Genomic DNA, 25905 nt, shown 5'->3' on the forward strand with positions numbered 1-25905 from the left:
ACAACCGTGCCAGATTGGCCCATGCAGGATTTGGAAGAAATCCTCCCCACTTCAAACTTCCAGATTCCAGATGGTGTGGAAAGCATGGAGATACAAGTAGCTGGCCCTATGCTAGAGAGCCAGACAGAATGTATGGAAACTGAATGAAGAAAGTGAGTAACTGGGAAACCATTAGTGGTTTGTGGTTTTTTTCCCCTTTTGCCTATGTTTTTCTGCTGTGCAAACAAGCCTGAAGAATGTGAGATAGGTTTGGACTTTATGAGTATTTTTGGGTTAAGAATAACACTTACCTGAATCCTAAACTATGGAAGTAATTTAAAGTCAAGTTTGGAAACAAGAAGCTCAAGATAGAACATTTTAAGTTTGTGTTTTGAACTTTAGAAATCCTGCTGTGACTCCCGTTCCTGAAGAGCTAATTAGCTTATCTCCCTCAGCTGTTTGTTTTGCCTGCACAGGGAGCTGAGGGAAAAGCTGATCCGTTTGCAAGAGCTATATTGCCTAAAGAGTTTTGGTTTAATTTGGATTTACAGCAAAGGTTTATTTCAAACTTTATTTGGCTGCTGAAATCTGCTGTTACATGCCTTTGATATTAATGCTGAGAAAGTTTGAATTATGAGTGAACACCAGTGTAAAGCAAACCTGAGTCAGAGCACATGACCTCAGGAATAATCAACTACAGGAGATTGCTGTTTTGTGATATCTTTATTTTACAATTGACTTTATTTTTGAATGAAATGCAAAAGTGATTTTTGTTTTATGCTGCATCTTTTTGACCTCTGGGTCAGAATAAACATCATATTCCTATTTGAAGAAATTGGTTTCACTGGTGATATTTGGAAACTCTTTGCTTGCCTTGCCTCTCATAGGCCTAGGCGGTCGCCTAGAGCCACCTGAAAAGTCCTGAAGGTACCCCTGGTTAGAGGGGACACGCCAGAATCCTTGTGTTTGTCACACGACAGCCCGCAGCTGCAGAGGGTTTGTGACACCTCTCAAGCCCTGAATTGGCAGAAGCAGGCAGTGGTCCTGAGCCGCGAACTCCCTCACTTCCTCCCTCCCTCTCTCTTCCTTACCTGAAGCACAGAAGTCAGCAGGAGGCACAGGCTGCTCACAGCCAGCCCTGGCAGGTCTTTCCTCTGATGCATCACTTCTGACACTGTGCTTCGGGTAAGGAAGAGGGAGAGAGCGAGGAAGTTTGCAGCTCAGGACTGCCACCTGCTTCTGCCACTTTGAGACCAGAGGGAGGGCAGAGGGCTTTGCAGCTCTGGACCGCTGCCATGCTGGTGCTTCAGGGCGTGAGGGAGGGGGGTTCATAGCTGCTTCAGGTCTTGGGGGCTTGAGGGAGGGAAGGAGGGAGGAAGGAGAACACTTTGACTTATCACCAATCTCAGATAAGTGTTCATCTTATATACACTGCTGAGCAGTTTAATTTATATTAATGCTGGCTGTAGTTTACATTGATTCAATTATGAAATAGTATGAATTTAAAATATAAGAAAACAATAAATTAAAAAGGAAAGTAATAAATTAAATAAACTTAAAGAAGTGTATGTAGAATAGAATGGAGGTTTTTTGATCGATGATAGAGATTTATCACCATATTATTTTGGGGGTAAACAACATATGATCCCCAAAAGGTGATTCTGAGATCTTTTCCTCCATTTAGGCTTATATTAAAAGTATCAACTTGTGGTGGTACTTGAATTTATTTTGTTGATACACATCTTCCACTCTCTGTGTTGGACTTTTTTTCCCCACCAGCAATTTTTTTGCCAGTTGTGTTAGAGTCCCGGTTAATTGAAACTCTACTGTATCCATATTTAGATCATGCCCATGTTCCACCACTATGTATGCTCCCCACTTTCAAATAAGCACTATGGGGCTGGATTCTGTAAATGGTGCCTAAATTGGCAGCATCTACAAAAATGGATGTCGGCCACCATTAACCGAATTACAGCCAATGACCTACTGCTGCCTAATTTATGGCGCTGTTTATAGAATATGGCCCTATGTAAATTATGTATAATTGCAAGATAGTGCTTAAGGGATATGATAGCATATGCTCACATATATGTTAGTATTCACAATATTAGCGCCTGGTATATAAAATTGCCCTAATAGAATGAAGGAAGGGACTAGGAAGCAACTGAGAAGCAGTGTAAAGGCAGGGGATTATATTACATTATCACAGTTCTTATAGGCCACAGCATCCATAATCAGGTTCTGTGTGGCTTACAATTAAGAAGACTTGGACAATACCAAGGACAATACCAGTAATTATCAAAAACTCCTCTCCAGAATCAAAGTTTTTAACTACCTCATTTTTGCAGTAGGCTTATCATTAAATTTGTCCAAAAAGCACAAGTAGAAAATTGATATAATTCAATCATTTGTAAACACTTCTGGAAAAGGAAAAAGTTTTTACTGCCTTCCTAAAGGTACTATAATTATGTAAAATCCTTGCAGCAGATAAAGCAACCTGGGTCTAAAGACTGGAAATAAGCCCCACAGAGACTCTGATCGAAACTCATTTGCATACATATTTACTTATGGGAAAGGTAGCTGGGTTTAGATGAATGGAAAGGCTTCTAGAAGAAGACAGAAAGGGACCGGAAGTAGAGGCCGAGTCCTAGGATAGAGAATGACGTGGAGAAAAGATTTGTCCCAGTCATCACACCGTCCATGTGAGCTCCATCCCCGTCAGCATCCTGTCCCCGTAAACTCTGTCTAATCCCATCTGCACAAGACTCGAATACTTATGATTTTATGTTTCAACAATTTTTATTAACAACCGAACAACACAACAGCAGAGAAAACTGACAAAGATTAAAGTACAGTAAAACATTATTATACAAAAGTAATAAAATCTAAAGTCCCCCACCCTCCCAAACCCAGACAAATGTTTAAGATTTCCAGGGTCCCAAGCTAATAGAATCAAAAAAGGATCCTCAACCTCCAACTAAGTCAGGAGTCAGGGTTCTTATGACTCCCACTTAAAAAGGGCACCCAAAGGACCAACCTTACCCCAACCTGAAGAATCCCCCTACCCCCCCCAACACACACACAGGTGCCTCTGTATAAGACTCTGGTGAGACCTAATTTAGAATATTGTGTACAATTCTGGAGGCTGCACCTTCAAAAAGATATAGAAAGTATGGAGTTGGTCCAGAGGAAGGCTTCCAAAATGGTGTGTGGTCTTGATAAGGCGTATGGAGACAGACTTAAAGATCTCAATCTGTATACTTTGGAGGAAAGGCGGGAGAGGGGAGATATGATAGAGACGTTTAAATACCTACATAATATAAATGAGTCGAGTCTCTTTCATTTGAAAGTAAACTCTGCAAATGAGAGGGCATAAGATGAAGTTAAGAGGTGATAGGCTTCGGAGTAATCAGAGGAAATACTTTTTTACGAAAAGGGTGGTAGATGTGTGGAAGTGTCTCCCGGAAGAGGTGGGGGAAACAAAGATTGTGTCTGAATTCAAGAGGGCCTGAGATAGGCATGTGGGATCTCTCAAAGAGAGAAAGAGATAATGGTTACTGTGGATGGGCAGAATAGATGGGCCATTTGGCCTTTATCTGCAGTCATGTTTCTATGTAGGAGAGAATGGAGCAAAACTAAGTGTGTGGGGCAAACCTCTAAAAAACCAAGCCAAAAGCTCTAATGAACCACCCCCCAAAACTTAAAGTCACAGATTAAAATAGTTATGATTTTACATTGAAATCATTTTATTAAAGTATAAAAAGAAACAATTTTGCACAATTGTCATTTTATAAATCACACTAGTCTTTAAGCCCGTTACATTAACGGGTGCTAGAATAGATGTATCTGTCTGTCTGTGTTTCTTTATCTCTCTCTCCTTGGCCGCTGTCTGTATCCTTCTGTCTCCCCCTCCCCCCCCAAGCAAAGCTGTCTGCCCCCAGCACCCACCTCCCCCTCAAATGTCTCTCCATGGCCCTCTTCTGTCTTCCCCCCCCCAGAGCAAAGCTGTCTGTCCCCAGCACACCTCCCCCCAAAGCAGCCCCCTTTCCCTATCTCTCCATGGCCCCTTCTGTCTCCTCCCAGCACACCCCTCCCCCCAAAGCAGCCACCTATCCCTCTCCCTGTCTCTCCATGGCCCCTTCTGTCTTCCCCTCCAGAGCAAAGCTGTTTGCCCCAAGCACACCCCTCCCCCCAAAGCAGCCCCCTTTCCTTCTCCCGCTGACTCTCTCTCTCTGGCCCCCTTTCTCTGTCTGTCTTTCTGTCCTTCTCCCTGCCCCTGTGTCTTTCTTTCTTTCTGTCTCCCTCCCTCCCACTGTCTGTCTGTAATTTTACCCCATTTCCCTGTGCAGCAGCATTTCCATCCCACTTCCCTATGCAGCAGCAACAGCATTTCCCTCCTATCCCCCCTTTCCTGTGTAGAAGCAGTAGCAGCATTTTCCCCACTCCCCCTTTTCCTTCTCTTACCTTCTCTTCCCTGCTCCGTTCGGCCCCTCCCCCTTCTTTTACTGCCGTTGTCGATCCGGCCTGCTCCTGACCCTCCCACCGCCGACAAACCTCGGGGCTCCAGCCGCGTAGGCAGCACTATAAACACACTGCTTCGCGGCCTTCTACTGGCGATTTCCTCTGCCGCGTCTGTCTCCGATGATGTCATCAGAGACGCGGCAGAGGAAATCAGCAGAGAAGGGCGCGAAGCAGCGTGTTTATAGTGCTGCCTACGCCGCTGGAGCTGGGAGGTGACGGAGAGGGCAGAGGGTGCTAGCGGACGGCAGCCGCCACTCCGCAGGTGGAGAGCAGGGAAGGGCGTGCATGTGAACTTGTCTTGCCTTGTGAGGCCAGACCGTAAGCCGCGCATGCGCACTTCCTATGGGTCACTACAGCTCACAGAAAACGGACGCACGCATAGGAAGTGCGCATGCGCGGCTTACCGTTTTATTATATTAGATATAATACAGAACAAGGATCAACAAAACCACTGTCTACCCTCCCCTCTCACAAACATCCCCTCCACTATCAAGAAAACTGAACAAGCCAAATTACTACAGCATGCTACATAGAAAAATCTGTCACATATGGCAGGAATAGTGTTAGGGGAGTGCAACTAAGAGGGATATCGATGAAATGCTTCATAAGGAATCAAAGATTTACAGCAGTGGGGAAGAAGATGCTGTGTTGAGGGAGGACAACTGGACTCAGGTTACAGAACCCTGCAGGATTGATACTGTGATTCCACCTGTCTTTGAATTGAAGCCCTGGAAGTGGAGGAGATGAATACATCCCAGGGAAAGAAAGCTTAAAATCCCCAAAGTTGCTGGATCCATGAGGTGTAAGGTAGTGAGGTGTAAGGTAGTGGTGCTGAGTGATTCCTTTCTGAGAGGTACATAGGGGTTTATCTGCAGATCAGACATGATGTCCCAAGCGGTATGCTACCTGCTGATGCCAAAATCCAAGATGTTACGGAGAGCTTGCACAGACTTATCAAGCCTAATGACTATTGTTCCATGCTGCTCATCCATGTTGACACTAATGATACTGCTAGGTACCTCTCCAAATATATCAAAAGTGACTTTGTGGCTCTGGAAGAGAAGGTGAAGCAGTCAGATGCGCAGGTGGTGTTCTTGTTGATCCTCCCTGTCAGGGTAAAGTCCCAGGCAGAGAAGCTATCAGTTTCACACTGTGTAGCAGCAGCAGGACATAAACCGGCAGTGTTTTCTGCCCATCAATTTGTTGTACTTTTTCCTTGATATCTATGGTTCTCACAATTGTGACTTTATCGCATCTGGACCCTTGACGGCCTGTGTTGGGTTCTGCATTTTTCACACATGAGAACCACTATTGAAATCACTATATTTTATTAATTTTAATAAAGTAGCTTGACGCTCTGTACATCGTCTCTGCAGTTTTTCCTTTTGTTTTTCTAGGCAGAGAAGCATGCATCCCAGAGATAAATGTGTGGCTGTGTGGATGCTGTTGTTATTTTGACTTCCTGGACCATGGGATGATTTTCCAAGGGCTGCTGAGCAAGGATAGTGTGCATCTATCAAAAAAGGAAAGATTCAGCAGCAGATTGGCTAACCTACTGAACAGGGCTTTAAACTAGAATCACTGGGGCAAGATGATCAAAGATCCTAGGTGATTATAAGCCCTCAGTTAAGTGAATCACTAACTACCTCTACACAAATGGAAAAAGGGGGCAATATCTGGAAAGCAGTATATACTAATGCTTGAAGTATTGGGTACTCTCCTGCTGGTGATCTTCAGGGGGGTGGGTGTTGTTGCGGGCAGGAGGGATTGGATATCCCTCCTGCCACGTTCGTTCGGGGTGGAGGTGGGGGACTAGCAGCCACAGCTGTTAAACTTATAGCAGCAGGGAAATCCCTTGCCACGATAAGCTTAGCGGACGCATCTACTTACAATGTAGGCCAGCATTTTGCTGGCTTACGTTGTACGCATCTCCCGCAGGAATAGGCTGCTTAGTTTCACCTAAAGCTACTTTCGGGGCAATCCACGCCCACGGCTAGCCTTAGGCGAACTTAGGCGGACATCCTTAGGCTCCCGGAGGCGCCACCAATGTAGTCGGCCTGCCTCGGGAGCTTTTTTTTTAAAAAAAAAAAAACGTGCATCCCAATTGGCTGGTTAGACAGCGGTAGGACGCCTACCACTGCCTACAATTGGCATTAGAATATAACTGTAAATTGGGAAGTATTACTAATAGCTGATTTTAATATGCTAGATGTTGATTGGGGTATCCCTACTGCAGGGTTTTCAAGAAGTATGGAGATCCCGGATTCTCTGCACAGAGAACTGTTCCAGCAGTTGAGAATGGAACCCATGCCTAATGGGGCCATGCTGGACTTTATACTTACAAATGGGGAAAGTGTTTCTGATGTTGTGAGTGATCATCTGGCATCTAATGATCACTACATGGTGTGATTAATATTAAGACAGGTGTAGAGAGGGCTCATTCAAAAGTAAAGGTTTCTAGACTTTAAAAAAAGCTAACTTTGTTCAGATGGGGGAATATGACAAGGAACTGTTGTTTGGATGGGAACATCTGGAAGAAGTAGGAAAGCAGTGGGCAAAACTGAAAGGAGCTATTGTAAAGGCAACATACATAGGAACATAAGAACATAAGAATTGCCGCTACTGGGTCAGGTCACACGGCAGCCCTCAGGTCAAAGAACAGTGCTCTAAATGAGTCCATCCTCACCTGCGTACGTTCCAGTTTAGCAGGAACTTGTCCAACTTTGCCTTGAAACCCTGGAATGTGTTTTCCCCTATAACAGACTCCGGAAGAGCGTTCCAGTTTTCCACCACTCTCTAGGTGAAGAAGAATTTACTTACATTTGTACGGAATCTATCCCCTTTCAACTTTAGAGAGTGCCCTCTCGTTCTCCCTACCTTGGAGAGGGTGAACAGTCTTTCTTTATCTACTAAGTCTATTCCCTTCAGTATTTTGAACGTTTCGATCAAGTCCCCTCTCAGTCTCCTCTTTTCAAGGGAGAAGAGGCCCAGTTTCTCCAGTCTCTCACTGTATGGCAACTCCTCCAGCCCCTTAACCATTTTAGTCGCTCTTCTCTGGACCCTTTCGAATAGTACCGTGTCCTTCTTCGTGTACGGCGACCAGTGCTAGACGCAGTACTCCAGGTGAGGGGGCATCATGGCCTGGTACAGCGGCATGATAACCCTCTCCGATTTGTTCGTGATCCCCTTCTTAATCATTCCCAGCATTCTATTTACCGCCGCCGCTGCACATTGCGCAGACGTTTTCATTGACTTGTCGACCAGTACTCCCAAGTCTCTTTCCTGGGGGTCTCTCCAAGTACCGCACCGGACATCCTGTATTCATGTATAAGATTTTTATTACCGACATGCATCACCTTACACTTATCCACATTAAACCTCATTTGCCATGTCGCAGCCCATTTCTCGAGCGTGTTTATGTCACTTTGCAGGTCTTTGCAATCCTCCTGCATCTTCACTACTCTGAATAACTTCATATTGTCTGCAAATTTAATCACCGTACCTGCAAATTTAATCATCGTACCAATTTCCAGGTCATTTATAAATATGTTGAAGAGCACGGGTCCAAGCACCGAATCCTGCGGCATTTCACTCGTGATGCTTTTCCAGTCCAAGTATTCTCCATTTGCCCCCACTCTCTGTTTCCTATCTGCCAACCAGTTTTTAATCCACATGAGTATTTCACCCTCAATTCCACGGCTTGCAATTTTTCAAAGTAGTCGTTCATGCGATACCTTGTTGAACGCCTTCTGAAAATCCAGATATACAATGTCGATCAGCTCGCCTTTGTCTATTTGCCTGTTTACTCTCTCGAAGAAGTTCAGCAAGATCGTCAAGCAAGATCTCCCCTTGCTGAAGCCGTGCTGGCTGGTCCTCATCAGATCGTGTCCCGTCAAGGTGATCAATGATGCGGTCCTTTATCAGCGCTTCTACCATCTTTCCCAATACCGAGGTCAGACTCACCGGTCTGTAGTTTCCTGGATCTCCCTTCGAACCTTTCTTGAAGATCAGCATGACATTCGCCACTTTCCAGTCTTCCGGAATCCTTCCCGATTTGATCGACAGATTGGCTATTAGTTGAAGCAGTTCAGCTATAGCCCCTTTCAGTTCCTTGATTATTCTCAGATGGATGCCATCTAGTACCAGGTATGTTGTGCACATCCTATTCGGTAAATACAGACACAAAAAATGAGTTCAGTTTGTTGGTGATGGCTTTGTCCTCCTTTAGCACTCCCTTTATCCCATGGTCATCCAACTGCCCCACCACTTCCTTCGCGGGTTGTTTCCCCTTAATATATCGAAAGAACGGCTTGAAGTTTTTCGCCTCCTTGGCTATTTTTTCCTCATAGTCTCTTTTGGCCCTTCTTACCGCCTTGTGGCACCTGCTTTGATGTTGTTTGTGCTTTTTCCCGCTTTCATCCGTTTTTGACCTTTTCCATTCCTTAAATGAAGTCTTCTTGTCTCTAATCGCTTCCTTCACCGCTACAGTGAGCCACACCGGTTCCTTGTTCTTTTTTCTCTTGGATACCTTGGTGATACGCGGTATATATAGACTTTGCACCTCAGTGACCATGTCCTTAAAAAGGTACCATGTTTGCTTTAGCATTTTTACAGTGCTTATCCTAATGCTTATCCTCTTCTTAATCTTCTTCCCCACCATGAGTCTCATCCCTTCGTAATTCCTTTTTCGGAAGTTCAGTGCTGTGGCCGACGTTCTGGATCGATGTTTTGCCCCTGTGTCCAGGTCGAAGCGGTTCATATTGTTATCACTGCTTCCCAGCATCCCTTCTACTTCTATACCTTGTGCCGGTCCTCTTAGTCTATTTAGAATTAAGTCCAGAATTGCATTTCCTCTCGTATTTTCCTTGACAAGTTGTTCCAGGAAGCAATCGCCTACAGCATCCAGGAACTTGGTCTCCCTATCGCAGCTGGAGGTGCCTAGGTTCCAGTCTATCCCCGGATAACTGAAGTCACCCATGACAACTGCGTTGTCTCCCTTGCAGTTGTGTTTAAACTCATCCATCATCTCTCCATCAATTTCTTCGGACTGCCCTGGGGGTCGGTAGTAAATGCCGATCTTCGTTTCCATTCCTTTTGTTCCCAGAATTTTGGCCCATAGAAACTCTACCTTATTTTTAGTTTCCGGCGTGTTGTCTCCGGTAGACTCAATTCCTTCTTTGATGTATAGGGCAATACCCCCACCTTTTTGATCTACTCTGTCTCTGCGGTATAGCTTGTATTCCGGTAGCACAGTGTCCCAGGCGTTTTCCTCGTTCCACCATGTTTCTGTGACGCCGATGATGTCAAGGTTATCTTTTTGTGCCATAGCTTCTAATTCACCCATCTTGTTTCTTAGGCTTCTTGCATTTGTGTACATACACTTGAGTTTGCGGCCTGTTACTTTCTTGCAAATTCTTCCCTCTTGTGTCCTTTTCGATCCGTCAGGATTTCTATCTTGCCTATGATTTGGTAAGTCTTCCCCGCTGTCTTCTTGCATGGTATTCTCTGGATAACCAGTTCCCAAGCCATTGACTCTTGGTCAACTGTCAGCTTTCCCCTTCTTCCTAGTTTAAAAACTTCTCAATTTCTCTCTTGATGTTGCTTGCAAGTAGCCTTGTTCCATCTCTGCTGAGGTGGAGTCCATCCTTCCTGAATAGCTTGCTCTTCCCCCAGAATGTCGTCCAGTTGCTACCAAAGTGGAATCCTTCTTCTTCACACCAGCGCCTCATCCTTGCGTTGACTGCTTGCAACTCCGTCTGCTTCTTCTCATCGGCCCTGGGTACTGGCAGGATCTCCGAGAATGCTACCCTCTGTGTTCTGGTCTTCAGCTTCTCTCCTAGCATCCAGAACTTGTCCTTCAGTCCTTCCCTGCTATAGTTCCTGTTGCTCACGTTGTTTGTCCCCACCTGGATCACCACCACTGTATCTTCCTCTTCTACACTGTCGATGATCTTGTTGATGTGGCTCACTATGTCTTCTACCTTGGCTCCCGAAAGGCAGGTCACCAGCCAATCCTGTCTTCCTTCCGCTATGTGGCTGTCGACTTGTCTGATGATGGAGTCTCTTGCCTCTCTAGCCGCAGGTCCGTGTCCCTGGTGTATGACTGTCTCTCCAGTCATAGGTCCGTGTCCTCTGTGCACTTCCATCTTCCCTCCTCCTGGCGTTGGCTTGCACCAGACTCGTCTTCGTGTGGGTTCCCTCCGCTGTTTCCAGATCTCGATGCTGTGTCACCCATTTCTTCCTTGCGGTTGTTCTCCAGGTGGTCCTCACTCCTTGTAGGTGTATCTTGGCAGTTCCACTGTCGCTGGTGATTTCACTGTCGCTGGTGATTTCCACGGCCTCCCTGTATGCCTCCTTGATGAACTTCTCTAATTCCTGGACTTCTTCCTCAATGGTTTCTTCTGTTTTGACCTTCTGTGCCTCTCTGTCCTCCTCCTCCACTGCTCGAAGTGCTTCTAGTTCCAGTATTCTGCCTTCCAGGAGTCTGACTTGTTTCTTCAAGCTCTCCAGTTCTCCGCATCAAGTGCATACATAAGATCGCCTCCCAGAGGGGAGGTAGTCATACATATGGCAGACTGTGCAGAATACTGGGTAGCTCAACTTCCTGCTTCTGTCTGCTGCTTCCATTGTTGTCCACTTGCTGGTCTGTTGTCTGAAGTGGCTTCTCCCTGCTTCCTTATGCAGGATCCTCTGCGTTTGCTGTGGCTATCTTCTGCGTTTGCTGTGGCTGTCCTCTTTCTCTCCCTTCAGTGACTCGTCCCTTTTTAAGGCCCTTCGCAAAGGCACTCTCGCTAAGGTGAGCTCCTTTAACGCTCCCATTCGACACATGCTGAAAGGCTGAGCGCCATTGGCTCCTCCCCTTTTAAGGGGGAGCTCCGGTGGGTGACGTCGAGGGGTGGGCAGAGCTAACTCTCATCGCTGCCCCTAGTTCTCTCTCTATTCTCTGCTCCCTTCTGCTCTTTCTCCCCCTCTTCTCTCTCTCTCTCGTTTGCCTGCTTTCTCTTCCCCTGTAAACTCCTTCCTCCTGCTCATCTGCCTGAGCCTTTAGTTTACCATTGGCTCCTCCCTATTTAAGGGGGGATCTCCAGTGGGTGACGTCAGGAGGTAGGCGGAGCTAACTCTTGCTGCTGCCCCTAGTTCTCTCTCTGCTCCCTTCTGCTCTTTATCCCCCTCTTCTCTCTCTCTCATTTGCCTGCTTTCTCTTCCCCTATAAACTCTTTCTCCTTCCTCCAGCTCGTCTGCCCGAGCCTTACATTGAATAATGTGTAATCATTGATGTTTGTATAAGTTCTGTTTACTTTACTTTATGTATGTTACTATTTGTAAAGCCGCCTAGGAATAGAGGGTTGAGAAATCTTTTAAATAAAATAAATAAATAAGATAAGATAAGCAGCATAAAAATCTATTTTACTACTTGGGATCTAGCTAAGTACTTGGGTTGCACTGTTGGAGATAGAATGCTGGGCTTGATGGACCTTCAGTCTGTCCCAGTATGGCAGTTCTTATGCTCTTATTATCTCAATTCATTGGTGTAGTAAGGTGGGATGGGGGTGGGGTGGGGGACGAGGTGCACTGCCCTAAGCACCGCCTTGGTGGGGGCATCGGCACCTTTCCTCGACATCTCTGTACTTCTCCTCTGCCCCCCCCTTTCCATAACTCTTAAAATCTTCGCAAACTGTGAGCAGCATCTCTTATCTGCTGCTTGTGCTGGCCTCATCCCTCCCTCTGATATCACTTCCTGTTTGCGGGGCTCAGGAAGTGACATCAGAGGAAAAGATGAGGCTGGTGTGAGCAGTGGGTAAGAGATGCTGTTCATAGCTGGTAAAAATTTGAAAAGATATGAGGGGGGGAAGGCCACAGGGTAGGTTGCATCAAGGGAACGACACATTAGATGGAGACAGGTACATCGGAGGATCCACAACATGGTGATGTCAGGTGCCTCCACTCCAGGTGGAAACTTCACTTGCTGTGCCACTGTCTCAATCACAGAAATGTAACCATTGTGGGGAGCATATAAAAATAGTGCAGTGAGCAGCAATGTTAACAGGATAACTTTATCTTTCAGTGGCTCATTTATACTGTTGAATATAACCAAATAAAATAAATTCGATACAGATATCCAATTAATTTTAGAACAGCCACTGCCAGTTGCTAGACTTGTCTGGTCAAATTTAGTTGGAAGATATGAACAAGTCAGTACTGTCCTGTTGTACCCTGGAAAAGCCTCAAGTCTCACTTCTTTGGTGGAGCTATGTAAATTTTGTTCAGTCAACAAATGTGGTATTCAGGGATTTTGAAATGGCAAAAATATTTCTGGATAACCTCTGGGGCTACATAGACAAATATTTTGAACAATGAGCTCCATGCCTGTAAGAACCACCTTAAAAGGCACTCATTCTATCTTCCAATCAGAGAATGATCACTAATTTCACATGTTTGTAGTATTCTCTCATGTATTTGTTGAAACAATCTTCAGTTGATAAAGCATTCTTTTTGTGCTAAATATGAAAAAGTAGCTAGCTATTTTATATCTATTTCAGGAAAAATTTTTCTGAAATTATTATATAGAATCTGTAAATATCTGAACACAATATCATGTGGAATTACATTAGCTATATAAGTCCTAATTTCCATGTACTGTATATTTTCTATATGCATAAGACTTTTTTTCCTGAGAGGCTGTTTACCCTTGTGAAAAATATGACAAATGTTATATTTTTATTCTTAAAAAAAAAAGAGGTGAAATACCATTTTTAAAAATGATGGCACAATGGTCCTTACCCTGCTATAGGCATTGGGCCAGCGATTTGAGAAGTAAACCATGTTGTCAAGGGCTAGCAGTCCTGGTGGAGTCCGGTACAAGTCCAGAGAAGGGTTGCTATAATTCTAGAGGGTATGAAAGAGAAGAGCAAGTCTATCATTAGAATGCAGAGTGCCATCCTAAAACATGGACAAGTAAGTTCTGGAAAACATCTGTGCATCTGCGGACGGCCTTCAGACAGGGTCCTGAGCTTGCTAACCCTGGGAGGAGAGGTGCGGAGAGGAGGAAAAATTTCCAGTGCTGGCAGACTGCCTACAGGACATGCCTCTTGTGACGAGAAACACGTCCTGTAGGTAGTCAGCTGACAGTGGCACCTCTCCTCCTTGCTGGCTTCTCGCAGCACACCCTGAATCTCACCACAGCACACAGTTTGCAATTCACTGGTCTATTGAGAAATACCTTGTACATCAAGCATGTGGCTCTCCCTCCCGTCCACGACCCCTTTTCTATTATGAGCATGGGGAAAAAGGCAGAAAGTAATAGAAAAAAGGCCATTGGCCCTGAGCTTTGCAGTGAAGAACACTGTTCTAAAGAATATATGAACTGCCATTGTAAAATAGAAAATAATGCATACTTTGCAGGAATGCCCAAACTACACCCATAACACATTTTATTCAAAAATATGCATGCCATGGGTATACATATTTATAAGTAATGTGTTTCCTAAAATTGATACTTCATTTTAATTTAAACAGATATTTATATTCTGCCGAATGAAACTAACCTGCTTCCCAAAGGAATTATCCTAAAATAAAACACACCAGCTAATTCCACAGAAAGAAAAATCAAATAAATTATATATCAGATTGGCTAATAGCCACGTTGAAGGTATTTTCCTACTTTGAGAAGCAAACTATTCCAGAGTTAAGGAACCTTGTGTAATTGTATATAGAACTCAAAGTATAAATAAAATGGAGATGAAATTCTAATAATCAATTCACTAACTATATAATGTATAAAATAAAGTGAATTTAAATTGTTTAATTGAATAAAGTAAATAAAATATAGAATTTTTTGAGTGCTCAGTGTGGTATCTTATTCAAAACCAGCAGGTTTAATAGAATAAAGATGTATTATCATTACATCATTGCACTCACCTACCTACCAGCCCTAAACACCTTATTAGATGTAAGTTGTTCAGACAAACAAATGTCAGTAAATAAATGTAGAGAAATACTTAGCTGCATTCAGAAGATGGTGATTATCAGATGAAAAATCACCACTATCAAGTATATTCTTTAAAGATGATCGTAAATATACTTATGAACTGTTCGTAGGTCTGGGACGTGCAATAGAATATTCCTTGTTGTTATAGCTGGTTGAGAAGTAATAGCAGTGAAACAAATGAGTCCCCAAATTAACTGCTGAAAACTTGTCCAAAATCACCATGTGAAAAAATCTCCTTAGCGTGAAAACATACAAAATCCAACATTTCCTCAACACCGATCGTGTTTCACCACAAATTGCGTCATCAGGAGGAAAAAAACTTTGGATCTCCCAATGGAGAGAACACGCTGTCAGAAAATCCAGCTTTTGTCTTAGAAGGGGAGTTAAGGGTGTCCATTATATCCTTTGCTTTTTTACATTGTATTGGAACCCTTGCTATTGGCTATTCAAAAGGCAAAGGAGATTCAGGGTATTCCTTATGCAGGTTGGGAATACAAGGTCTCTGCCTATGCAGATGATATATTGCTTCATTTGAGGAATCCTGAAACTACCATTCCACATTTACTGGATCTGATTGATAGATTTGGAAAATTCTCTGGTTACAAAATAAACTGGAGCAAATCAGAGGTTCTTCTAATAAATGTATATTGTACAAAAGGATTATTTGATACATTCCCTTTTCTTTGGAAGGAAGAGGGTATAAAATATTTATGTATTTGGATAAAAAGTACACTGGAAGAAACTATGAAAATAAATGAAAAATCTTTATTGCTGAAGGTCACAGAAATGTGTAAGCATTGGAACCCATTACATCTGTCTTGGTGGGGGAGAGTCCAAACAGTTAAGATGATGATTCTGCCTGTGGTTTGTTACCAAATGGGTATGTTACCATTGTTTTTTCAGGGGTCCTTTTACAAAAAATTAAATAGTATTCTGACAAAATTTATTTGGCCGGGGAAAGCAGCAAGAATTGCTTTAGTATCTTTACAAAAGCTAATTGTGGAGGGTGGGGTAAATTTCCCAAATTTTTATAGGTACCATCAAGCCTACATAATGCATCAGGATATGTATTGGATCCTCCCTGAGCTCATGGAAAATCTTCCAGACTGGTTATGGTTGGAATGGCAACTCATTTCTCCTCTGTGATTAGGTCACGTTCTAAGTATTAAGTTACCTAGATTGTATAAGGACAATAGAATTTTACTAGACATATGGCAAACTTTAAAATATAACACCTATTCCAATCCATAAATCCAAGTGTCAGTCCCTCTAGCTGAACTCCAAGATTCAAATTGACGGGTTTAAGGTCATCTGGAAACACTGGATGAAGGCAGATATATGTACTTTGGATGATGTTATATTCGATGGGAAGCTGCTTGACTTTTCACGATTGCCACATACATTTGGTCTTAACAAATCACAAAGTTATAGATGGTTGCAGTTGAAGCAGGCCATTCAGGAGGGGTTCCCTGAATGGAAAAATCTTAATAATCAGCATAGTTTGCCGGTCTTATGTTTTCAGGTAGACTTCCTGGGCCACCAGGCTGCTCAGTGGTATAAATTAATATCTGGATTTTTGAATAAGAAACCAAAGATTGGTCTGCGTGACATTGGAAGCATTGAGATAAAGCATCAAATTACTGCCATGAATTTGGGCTTGGAGGATGAGATGTATGGAGTCGGCATCTATGAGACAAACTTGTTTTTCTTTTTGTTACATAGAGCAGTTTGGATCCCAGTTCGTTTACAGAAATTATATAGCTCTAAGTCTAATAAATGCTGGCACTGTCATCTCGAAGCTGGGACATTAGATCATTTAATATTCTATTGTCCGTTGATACTTAGTTTTTGGAAATCCATTTGGGGCCAAGTGAATAATCTGCTGGAAAATCCGGTGGCATTAACATATAACATTATGTTATTTGGTACTTCCATGAGAGCCAAGAGTCAAATCTCTTCTAATAATAATAAATTTTTGCTCATCATAACAGGGGTTGCCATACAGCAAATTATGAAAAATTGGAAAAATTGGGATCAGCTGAATTATAATTTTTAGTGGAATTCGTTATGCCAAATCTTTAAAATGGAGCGGGTAATAACCATACACCAGGGGCATTTTAAGAAATTTAGGGATGTTTGGGAGCCATTAACAAAATATTGTACAGAATGAATATTATTTTTCCATTTATTCATACATGTCCAGGGTGGGGAGGGAGGGAGGGAATGCTTTATGATTTCTTGTGCAATTGTTGGGTATAAGGGGGGAGGGATATTTGATGTGAGTTAAACTTTGATGGTATATTAAGTGATGTTAAGAGGGGACATGATCAAAACATTCAAGGTACTGAAGGGAATAGACTTAGTAGATAAGGACAGGTTGTTCACCCTCTCCAAGGTAGGGAGAACAAGAAGGCACTCTCTAAAATTGAAAGGGGATAGATTCCATACAAATGTAAGAAAGTTCTTCTTCACTCAGAGAGTGGTAGAAAACTGGAACGCTCTTCTGAAGTCTGTCATAGGGGAAAACACTCTCCAGGGATTCAAGACAAAGTTAGACAAGTTCCTGCTGAACCAGAACATATGCAGGTAGGGCTAGTCTTAGTTAGGGCGCTGGTCTTTGACCAAGGGCCACCGCGTGAGTGGACTGCTGGGCACGATGGACCACTAGTCTGACCCAACAGCGGCAATTCTTATGTTCTTATAAAATGATTGTATCTTATGTTACACTTGTTGAAAGTTTTAAAAATGAATAAAGACTTAAAAAAAGAAAATAGTAACTGCAGACAGCTGCTTTTCAGAAACCATGGAGAATATCACAGAGTACTTACTATAAATCCCAGTTTCTTAAACTCCTTGGAGCAGAGAGAACGTCTGCGATCAGTGTTCAGGTGGCTGGCTGGAGGCTCACACTCTGATTCAAAGGCACTCTGACGCAGGATCCGGAGAAACTCTCTTTGTTCCTGAGGTAAGAAATGACAGAGAAGGCAGAACTCCTGTTATCCCTCTCCAGCTTTTAGCACATAAAAGAGACAGCCCTCAGAAGCTTGGTAGTCAGCATCAGTACTGCTTGTGGATATATTCTGGAAGGAGTTAAGTTTTCTAGGCAATTATTTATTTCAGCAGGTAAACTATTAACCTGTTACATTCAATGTAAAAAATAAAATCACTTAATTAGATTAAATTAAAGAGTGCATTTGTCCAATATGATGACATGATTATGATGTCATAATCCTGGTGCTATAATATCTTGATGTTTTGTCTGATGTCTGAATACAATAAGCTCTGAACATGTGCAGATGTTTTTTGTCAATGCTGCAGCATATGAAAATGAGTGCAGATAAAACACATGGATCAATATTTAAACTCAACAGTCATTGTGCAAATCATTCTTATATGAGTATAATTAGCTCAGCTGTATGTATTATATAGTCAGCAAAGTTGAATATATGTACAGCCAGCAAGCTTTTTCTTACAGTGGTGATATTCAGCCACTATTCATATAGTAAATTAAACTACTTAAGCATATTAATAGCAGCTGAACATTGCAAGCACTCCATCCAAGCGATGTCTGTTTATTGCTAGGGATGTCTCTATGAGTGTTCAGCAGCACTATATGTATGGTGCTGCTGAAAATTCACAGATAGGGCACGTACACATAGTGCATGGAGAGGGCACTAATTAATGTGCTTTTGAATACTAGGCTGACTTTGAGGGTATTATAAATATCTTACAGGTAAAGCTGATCTTATATCATTTTATTGTAACATATTCTAAAATATTCATGCATTCTAACACATTTATTACATGCATTTAAGTTGTATTCTGGCTAATAATGAAGTTATTGGATCAAGCTGAAAACTGAAGTATCAGTAGCCCAGTGCTATCAGCTTGCAGCAGACCCATGTTTCCACTGTAGCATAATGATGATATAATAGCAGAGTTCCTGGAATATATCCTCCCATTCACATCACAGTATATCTTGCTCGTGAAAAGGTCACAGGTGTTGCTTCGGGTGGCAAATGCTACCCCCCAAAATTGGCTTGCCACCCCAATTTCATCGGGCTTGGGTTGAACCCCTTCCCTTTCACTGCCTATTTCCAGACCCTGACAGCAAAAGGCCCAGCACCTGTGTTAACTTCAGCACTGAGGAGCCTTTAAGCCTATCCACTTGTGAGGCCCTATTGGTACAGTCCATCTGATGCATACTTATCAGAGAGGGAAGAGCCAAGATCGAAGCTCAAAGGCTCTGCATTGCTGAAGTTAGCAGCACTGGGCATTGTACTATTTCCTTACTGCCAGGGGCAGAGGCAGGTAGCAGGAGGGCAGGAAAGGGAAGAAGGTTTAAGGAGGAGAAATGCCTGACTTGGCACGGGGTGGTGAGATGGAGAGAGAAGGTAATGCTGGATGTTTATGGAGGGAGAAGAAATGCTGGACACAGTTGGAGGAGAAGGGGAGAGGGAACATCAAAACCAAATTCTCAATCTGTTGATGAAGCTGTGGTAGACTGGCACACAGAGGTAAAATCCCTATATGAAGGCTGGCCCGGTCAAAGAGAACAAATACTACCCCTACAAACATTCCAACATTCCTCCCCCTGGTTTACTGACAATTTAAGAACTAAGAAAATAGAACTAAGGAGAGAGGAACGGAAATGGAACAAATCCAGACTTAATAGTGACAGGTCCAAATGGAAACATCTGCATAAAGTATATAAAATAGTCTCCCTAGAAGCTAAAAAGTAGTACTACTCTGAACAACTCTTAAAGACCTCCAATAGCTCAAAAAAACCTTTTCAAACTAACAAAAAATATACTCATAACATCACAAGGAGACAATCAATATCTTAACACTGAACTCGACAATGAAACACTCTCAGACTACTTCGCTGACAAAGTAGACAAAATACGTTCTTACTTTGACTTTGCTATGTTACAGACATTGTCTCCCTTCAACTCAGACAAAACAACCAAAACCACAACTGAGAGCCTAACTTTAATACAGTCTCCTGCAATGACATCGTTGAGATACTAGACACAATTCGCCTTTCTGATTCCAACCTGGACTCCTGTCTGCTATACCTAATGGCGATGAAAGACGCCTTTGTAGACTCCATCCTTCCTCTCATCAACACCTTCCTACAAATGGGTACTGCTGGATCTCGGCATGGCCTTCAACACTATTGACCATCCTCTCTTCATTGAGCGGCTCTCTAAAATCGGAATCCGAGACATTGCGGTACGATGGTTCTCCTCTTTCCTAAATAACAGTTCCCAAAACATTCTCCTCAACAATATGCTATCGAAACCGATTAAATACAGTGTTCTACAGGGGGCTCTGCTATTCTTCCTACTATTCAATCTCTATGTTAAACCCGACTCATTCTTTTGCAGATGACATCCAACTGTCCCTACCGCTAGGAGACCCCCCTTGAAGCCCAGATTGCGAAAACTCCTAACCTGCCTCTCGGAAATCAAAAACTGGATATCTGCCAACAAATTACAACTAAACACCTCCATGACGGAACTCCTTTGGATCCGCAATGAATGCTGCATCCTTGCCCATTCCCCACTGTGCTGGGACTCGACTACAATAACTGCGAAAGACCAAGTCTGTGTATTTAGATTTTAGCAAAGCCTTTGACAGTGATCCACACAGACGTAAAATAAATAAACTGAGTGCCCTCAGGATGGGTCCCAAAGTGACGGGCTGGGTCAAGAACTGATTGAATGGAAGGCGACAGAGGGTAATGATCAATGGAGATCGCTCTGAGGAAAGGGATGTTACCAGTGGTGTGCTTCAAGGTTCTTGGGCCTGCTCTTTTTAACAGTTTTATAAACGATATTGCTGAAGGGTTGTCGGGTAAAATTTGCCTCTTAGCGGATGATACCAAAATCTGCAATAGAGTAGACACGCTGGATGGTGTGAATAACATGAAGAAACACCTGGCAAAGCTTGAAGAATTGTCTGGCAGCTAAAATTTAATGCTAAGAAATGCTAGACTTCATTGTAGATGGTATAGAGCAGAACCAGAGGGTCTGACTTTTAATGAGCCCTGATGGAGATGCACATGGATGGAGAGAAACAGAAGGAAAGAGAGGAGGATACGCAACACATGGATGGATGAAAAGAGAAGGGAAGATATGCTACACATTGGCTGGGTGAAGGGAACAGATGGGAAACAAGAACTGATAAAGAGAAAGAAAAATGGAAGAAAGCTGACTTTGAAAGATAAGTCCCAAAGATGGACATAGGGCAGGAAGTGAAGAAGGAAAAAGGAGAGTAAATAAATAACAAATGGATAGGAGCCCCTGGAAATTTGAGTTAAGAGCACATCAGAGACTGAAACCAACAAGATCAAAACCCAAAGTAAACAGATCACAAATGTAGAAAACATCATTTTATTTTCATTTTAGTGTTTGGAATAATTTCAATTTCAGAATTTATATCTGTTATCTTCATTTAGTACTGTAGGGGAGGAAATGTGTTTCTTTCTGTTTTCCTGCATACAAAGCCTGGCTTCTTGGGATATCAAGTTCATTTTTGCCTGTTTTTGAAGAGAGGCTATTTCTGTTCTGCAAGTGTGACCACAAAGCCAAGTGTCTGAGAGCTAGATGCACTAAACATGATTGGTAAGACGGCATGGGTCCAATCCAATTTTGGTCAATTCTAAAAGAGCTATTGATGCACTAAACATTTTGCATGCAAATGATTGACACGGAGGTTCGTCGTAATCCTCATCTCTCCCATCCGATTGATCACTGTGAGAGAGATTCTCACACATGTGCAGAGCTGGTAGGGGAAGCCCAAACAGCTGAGAGGCAGGGGAAAAGCCTCCTGCCACTCAGCTGTTCAGGGCAGGAAACTTTTTTTTTTTAATGGGCACAAATGCTGTGTGTGTGATACACATACACAATATCTGCCCCATTAAAAAAAAAAAAAGAAAGGAAAAAAGCCCCCCTCCCCACCGATGATGGCCCTCCTTGACATGCCCCCATCGAACCAGTAACGGAGATGGACCAACCCCCCACCCCACACACAGTGAAAATCGTCAGGAGGAATGCCCACTCCCTCCGACCATACTTACCTCTCCCTCTAACCACCCAAAAAAGGCAGGAGGGATGCCCACACCCTCCTGCCACCAGATGCTCCTCTGAACCTCCCCCCAACCCCCAACCCCACCCCCATACCTTTGTCTGAAGAAAGCAGGAGGGAGGCAGCTTCGAGGCCCGCCTTCCCCTCTTTGGTGCATCATGTGAAGCACGGAGAAGGGCTTAAGGCCCTGACTGGCTCAGACGCCTAAGGCCCCTCCCAAGGGCGTATGAGCCAATCAGGTCCTGAGGCTCCTCCTTCTGTCTAACGGCCTTTGGCACCTCCCTCTGTTTCCCAGGATATATCCCAGGCCTAAGTCGGGCCTTTAGGCATCTGAGCCAATCAGGATCTTAGGTCCCTCCCCATGAATCACATGATGCACCAAGGAGGGGAAGGCCCACCAGTTTGGATCAGCAGGCCTCGGAGCTGCCTCCCTCCTGCTCTCTTCAGACAAAGATTCAGGGAAGGAGTCGGGGGGGTGTGATCAGAGGAGCATCTGACGGCAGGAGGGAGTGGGCAAACCTTCTGCCTTTGTTTTGGAGGGGAATAGGGGAGGGGATGGTTCAGGGGCAGCTGGGGCCTCTGTTGGCAGGAGGGAGTGGGCATCCCTCCTGCTGATTTTTTCTTATGTGTGTGTGGGGAGGCAGCATAGCTGGAGGGAGTGGGCATCCCTCCTGCTAATTTTCATTGGCGCGGTCCCAGTGCCAGCTTGTCGGAGAGGGCCGTCATCAGTGTGGGGGGGGGCTTTTTTTTCTTTTTAATGGGGCATCTGTACGTAACACACACACAGCATCTGTGCTAATTTTAAAAAAAAGAAGGTTTGGAATGTTATAAATATTTTTTATCGTGGGACAGGTAAGCGACTGATCTTGACCAGTTGCTTTTTTGGATCGCTAAAAGCAATCCCACTTTTTTTTGTGCATTGAGAAGCCATGTTAGAGCATCAATTGCTCTGCTAGTTTACATTGCATTTCAATATTAATGAGCTTATTTGCATGGCCAGATCGGAGAATGAGTGATCCTGCAGAAAACCACACAGAGAGCCTTTTTCTGCATCGGGTCAGTAAAACCTGTTTAGCGACGATCATTTGAGGATCACTGACTTTAGTGCATCTAGCGAAGAAACAAAAGAGAAAGCCAACACAGTCTGCAGTGAAAACAAAACAACACATGGGAAACAAGGAAAAACTGCAGACAAAACATACAAGATGCGGGCTATGTTTATTCTATATATTATTAAATGCGGTTAATGTTACCACCTTTTAACAAACCAAGGGACCCGACACATGCACCTTTTATGTTCAAATCTGTTTTATTATGCAAATCAACAGAAAGCACAACTGCAATAGTAAAACATGGTATACAATGTCACCCAACAACAGCCGCGGAGGACTGGACTCTGATGTCCCCCGCGAGTGAACACCACCCCCACCTCACAGAAGAAACCCCCCCTCCAGCTCCCCCCATCCCACCCCACCCCCCCAATGAACATACAACTCTCAAGTAGGGTACAGCAATGGTGTCGAGAGGAACGGACTCACAAATGGAGCCTATTCAATACGCGGCTACGACTTTCAGGGGTCAAAATGTTCAAATATGGAGTCCAAGTTTGAACAAAGTCTCTGCTCCGGCGACGAGAAGAACAGGCCAAACGGGCCTCCCAGCCCATAAGTTCGTGAAGCCGATTCCTCCAGTGCCAAAAGGAGGGGGGCTCAAGAGAAAGCCAACAACATAAAATACATTTCTTCCCCAAAATAAAACATTTACTGAGAAACAATTTGTCAGAAGAAGTATACATAGACAGGAAAGAGAATTGGGCAAACAACATAGAATTCACGGAGACAGGCACAGGTGTTTTCAACAAGCCCTGCAAAAAGGAGGCCAGCGCCTTCCAAAAAGCCTGAGTCCCCTCGCAGCTCCAAATACCATGAAAATAAGTGTTAACCTCCCCCGAGCAGCGGGTGCAAAATTGAGTACCAACACACCCCATATAGTAAGCCTGACTTTGGGAAGCATAGGCCCGCAAGACAGTGCGAAAATGACATTCTCGTAATTCCGCACTATGTATTAAACCCGAAGTACGTTTCAGGACGTTCAACAAGAAATGGTCCCCCAAATCCCTGCCCAGGTCCCGCTGCCAGGCAGCCAAAACACCAGGAAAAACCCTCGGTGGGCGAAGAGCCATTATCTGACCATGAAAAAAAGAGATAGAGACCCTAGTATCAGAGTCAGCAGTCAAAAAAGCACTAAGCTGGGTCCCAAAATCCCCTTGCAGGGAACTCCCCGGGAGAGACGCCACGTAATGGCTAAGTTGACAATAGGCAAAGGGGAGACCAAGCTCAGGAACCCCCCGTCCCACTAACTCAGCACATGAGAGGAGAGACCCATCATCCTGCAGAACATGCCTCAACAGCTCCACCCCCCGAGCCCTCCAGCGACCAAAAACTGAGGGGCCAACCCCCGGAGGAAAAGCCAGGTTCCCCACCAATGGCAACAGGGTACTAGTATGGGAATCCTGATTCCATAACCCAAGGAGTTGATGCCACACTGTCCACAAAGAGCGGAACAGAAGGCTACACTTACAAGATCTCGGCAATTTGGACAATGGGGCATGAAGGAGATACAACAGATGAAGAGGATAGAAATGATCCCTCTCCATTGAAAGATCCGTATAAAATGAGGTGCCCATCACCCAATCACCCACATGACGTAGCAAACAAGCCTGGTTATAAACCCTGATGTCCGGCACCCCCATACCACCCCTAGAAGCGGGCCCCACCAACAAGGACCATTTCATTTTAGGTCTCCGCCCTCCCCAACAAAACCGGGACAACATGGAGTAGAGGGATCTAATATCCCTCTGTAACAAGGAAAGAGGAAGAGTCTGGAGAACGTAAAGCCACCTCGGGAACACCACCATACGAAATAAATGAATTCTACCCAACAAAGACAGCGGCAGCGCCTGCCATTTGGCCAGTAACAATTTAGTGTCGACAAGGAGTTTATCTATGTTAAGGCGATACAAGTGGGCTACCTCCAAAGTCAGCCGGATCCCCAAGTAACGAAACGAGGAATTGGCCCAGCGCAACGGAAAGCGATCCCCCCAAAACCGCTGAAGATGGGTTGAGGAGGCCAAAGCCTCAGATTTTGCAAAGTTCAGAACGAAGCCGGAGAAATCCCCGTATTCCCGCAAACTCTCCAGCAATATGGGCAAGGAACACTGCGGGTCCGTTAAAAAAACCAAGAGATCATCCGCAAACGCCGCAAGTTTAAAATGGGAATCTCCCAATACCATTCCCCTAATATCCACATTAGCCTGAATCTCCCGGAGCAATGGATCCAAAGAAAGCACGAACAATAGCGGCGACAGGGGGCAGCCCTGGCGAGTCCCCCGGTGAATATCAAAAAAGCCCGAGAGAGTCCCATTGACTGATATCCGCGCAGCTGGATCACTGTATAACGCCTGTATGGCCCCATAAAAGAAAGGCCCCAAACCGTACGTCCTAAGTACCGCGAAGAGGTAACCCCACCGCACCTTGTCAAAAGCCTTCTCAGCGTCAAAACTAATAAGCATGGAGGGGCCACCCCCCTGTCCCGCTCTTTCCAGAGCCAACAAGATACGCCGGATATTCTTAGCTACAGGGCGATCTCGCACAAACCCCACCTGCGAGTCCGAGATCACTGAGGGCAGGACGCGCGCCAGGCGGGTAGCTAGAATTTTAGCTAAAAGCTTCGCCTCGTAATTTAACAGTGAAATAGGACGGTACGATTCAGGTAAAAGAGGGTCCTTGCCGGGTTTCGGGAGAACTATAATAGTCGCCAAATTCACGTAACGTGGTAAAAAGCCCTTAGCAACACTCAGATTATAAACTTCAGCCAACACAGGCGCTATCTCCGTCACCAACAATTTGTAGAACTCACTCCTGTACCCATCCGGGCCCGGCGCCTTTCCCAACGGACTGACCCCTATCGCCCATTCAACCTCCTCAACAGCAATGGGAAGATCCAAAGCGGCAGCATCTCGCTGAGAGATACAGGGCAAATCAAGGCTATCTAGATAAAGTTGCCCATCTAAAATCTCTGAGCCAGGATCCGCATACACCTCAGCAAAAAACTCCCGCATCAACTCACAAATCTCCACCGGCCGATGATGCAGCAACCCACAGGAGTCCCGAAGTGCGGAAACACCCTCCTGTCCGCCCCGCGGGCGTGCCATGCGGGCCAACAGTCTGCTACTCTTATTCGCAAACCGAAATAATCGAAACTTAAAGTACGCCCGCGTCCGCATAGCCCGGAGGTGCAATAATTCGTTCAATTCCTGCTGGACC

The 25905-nt window shown here is 44.3% G+C and overlaps 1 protein-coding gene across 3 annotated transcripts in view; it reads right to left on the reverse strand.

The window, feature by feature from the left end:
- ELMO3 (engulfment and cell motility 3) overlaps positions 1-25905 on the reverse strand; it is a 298038-nt gene that overhangs the window by 108331 nt on the left and 163802 nt on the right. For all 3 annotated transcript variants that reach the window (XM_033940764.1, XM_033940765.1, XM_033940766.1), the window contains 2 exons: positions 17317-17448; positions 13282-13386 (listed from right to left, as the gene is read on the reverse strand). In XM_033940764.1, the coding sequence (XP_033796655.1) occupies positions 13282-13386; positions 17317-17448 (237 nt within the window). The remainder of the gene's footprint in view (positions 1-13281; positions 13387-17316; positions 17449-25905) is intronic.

This window comes from Geotrypetes seraphini, chromosome 4 (assembly GCF_902459505.1).
Source record: "Geotrypetes seraphini chromosome 4, aGeoSer1.1, whole genome shotgun sequence".
Lineage (NCBI taxonomy): Eukaryota > Metazoa > Chordata > Amphibia > Gymnophiona > Dermophiidae > Geotrypetes > Geotrypetes seraphini.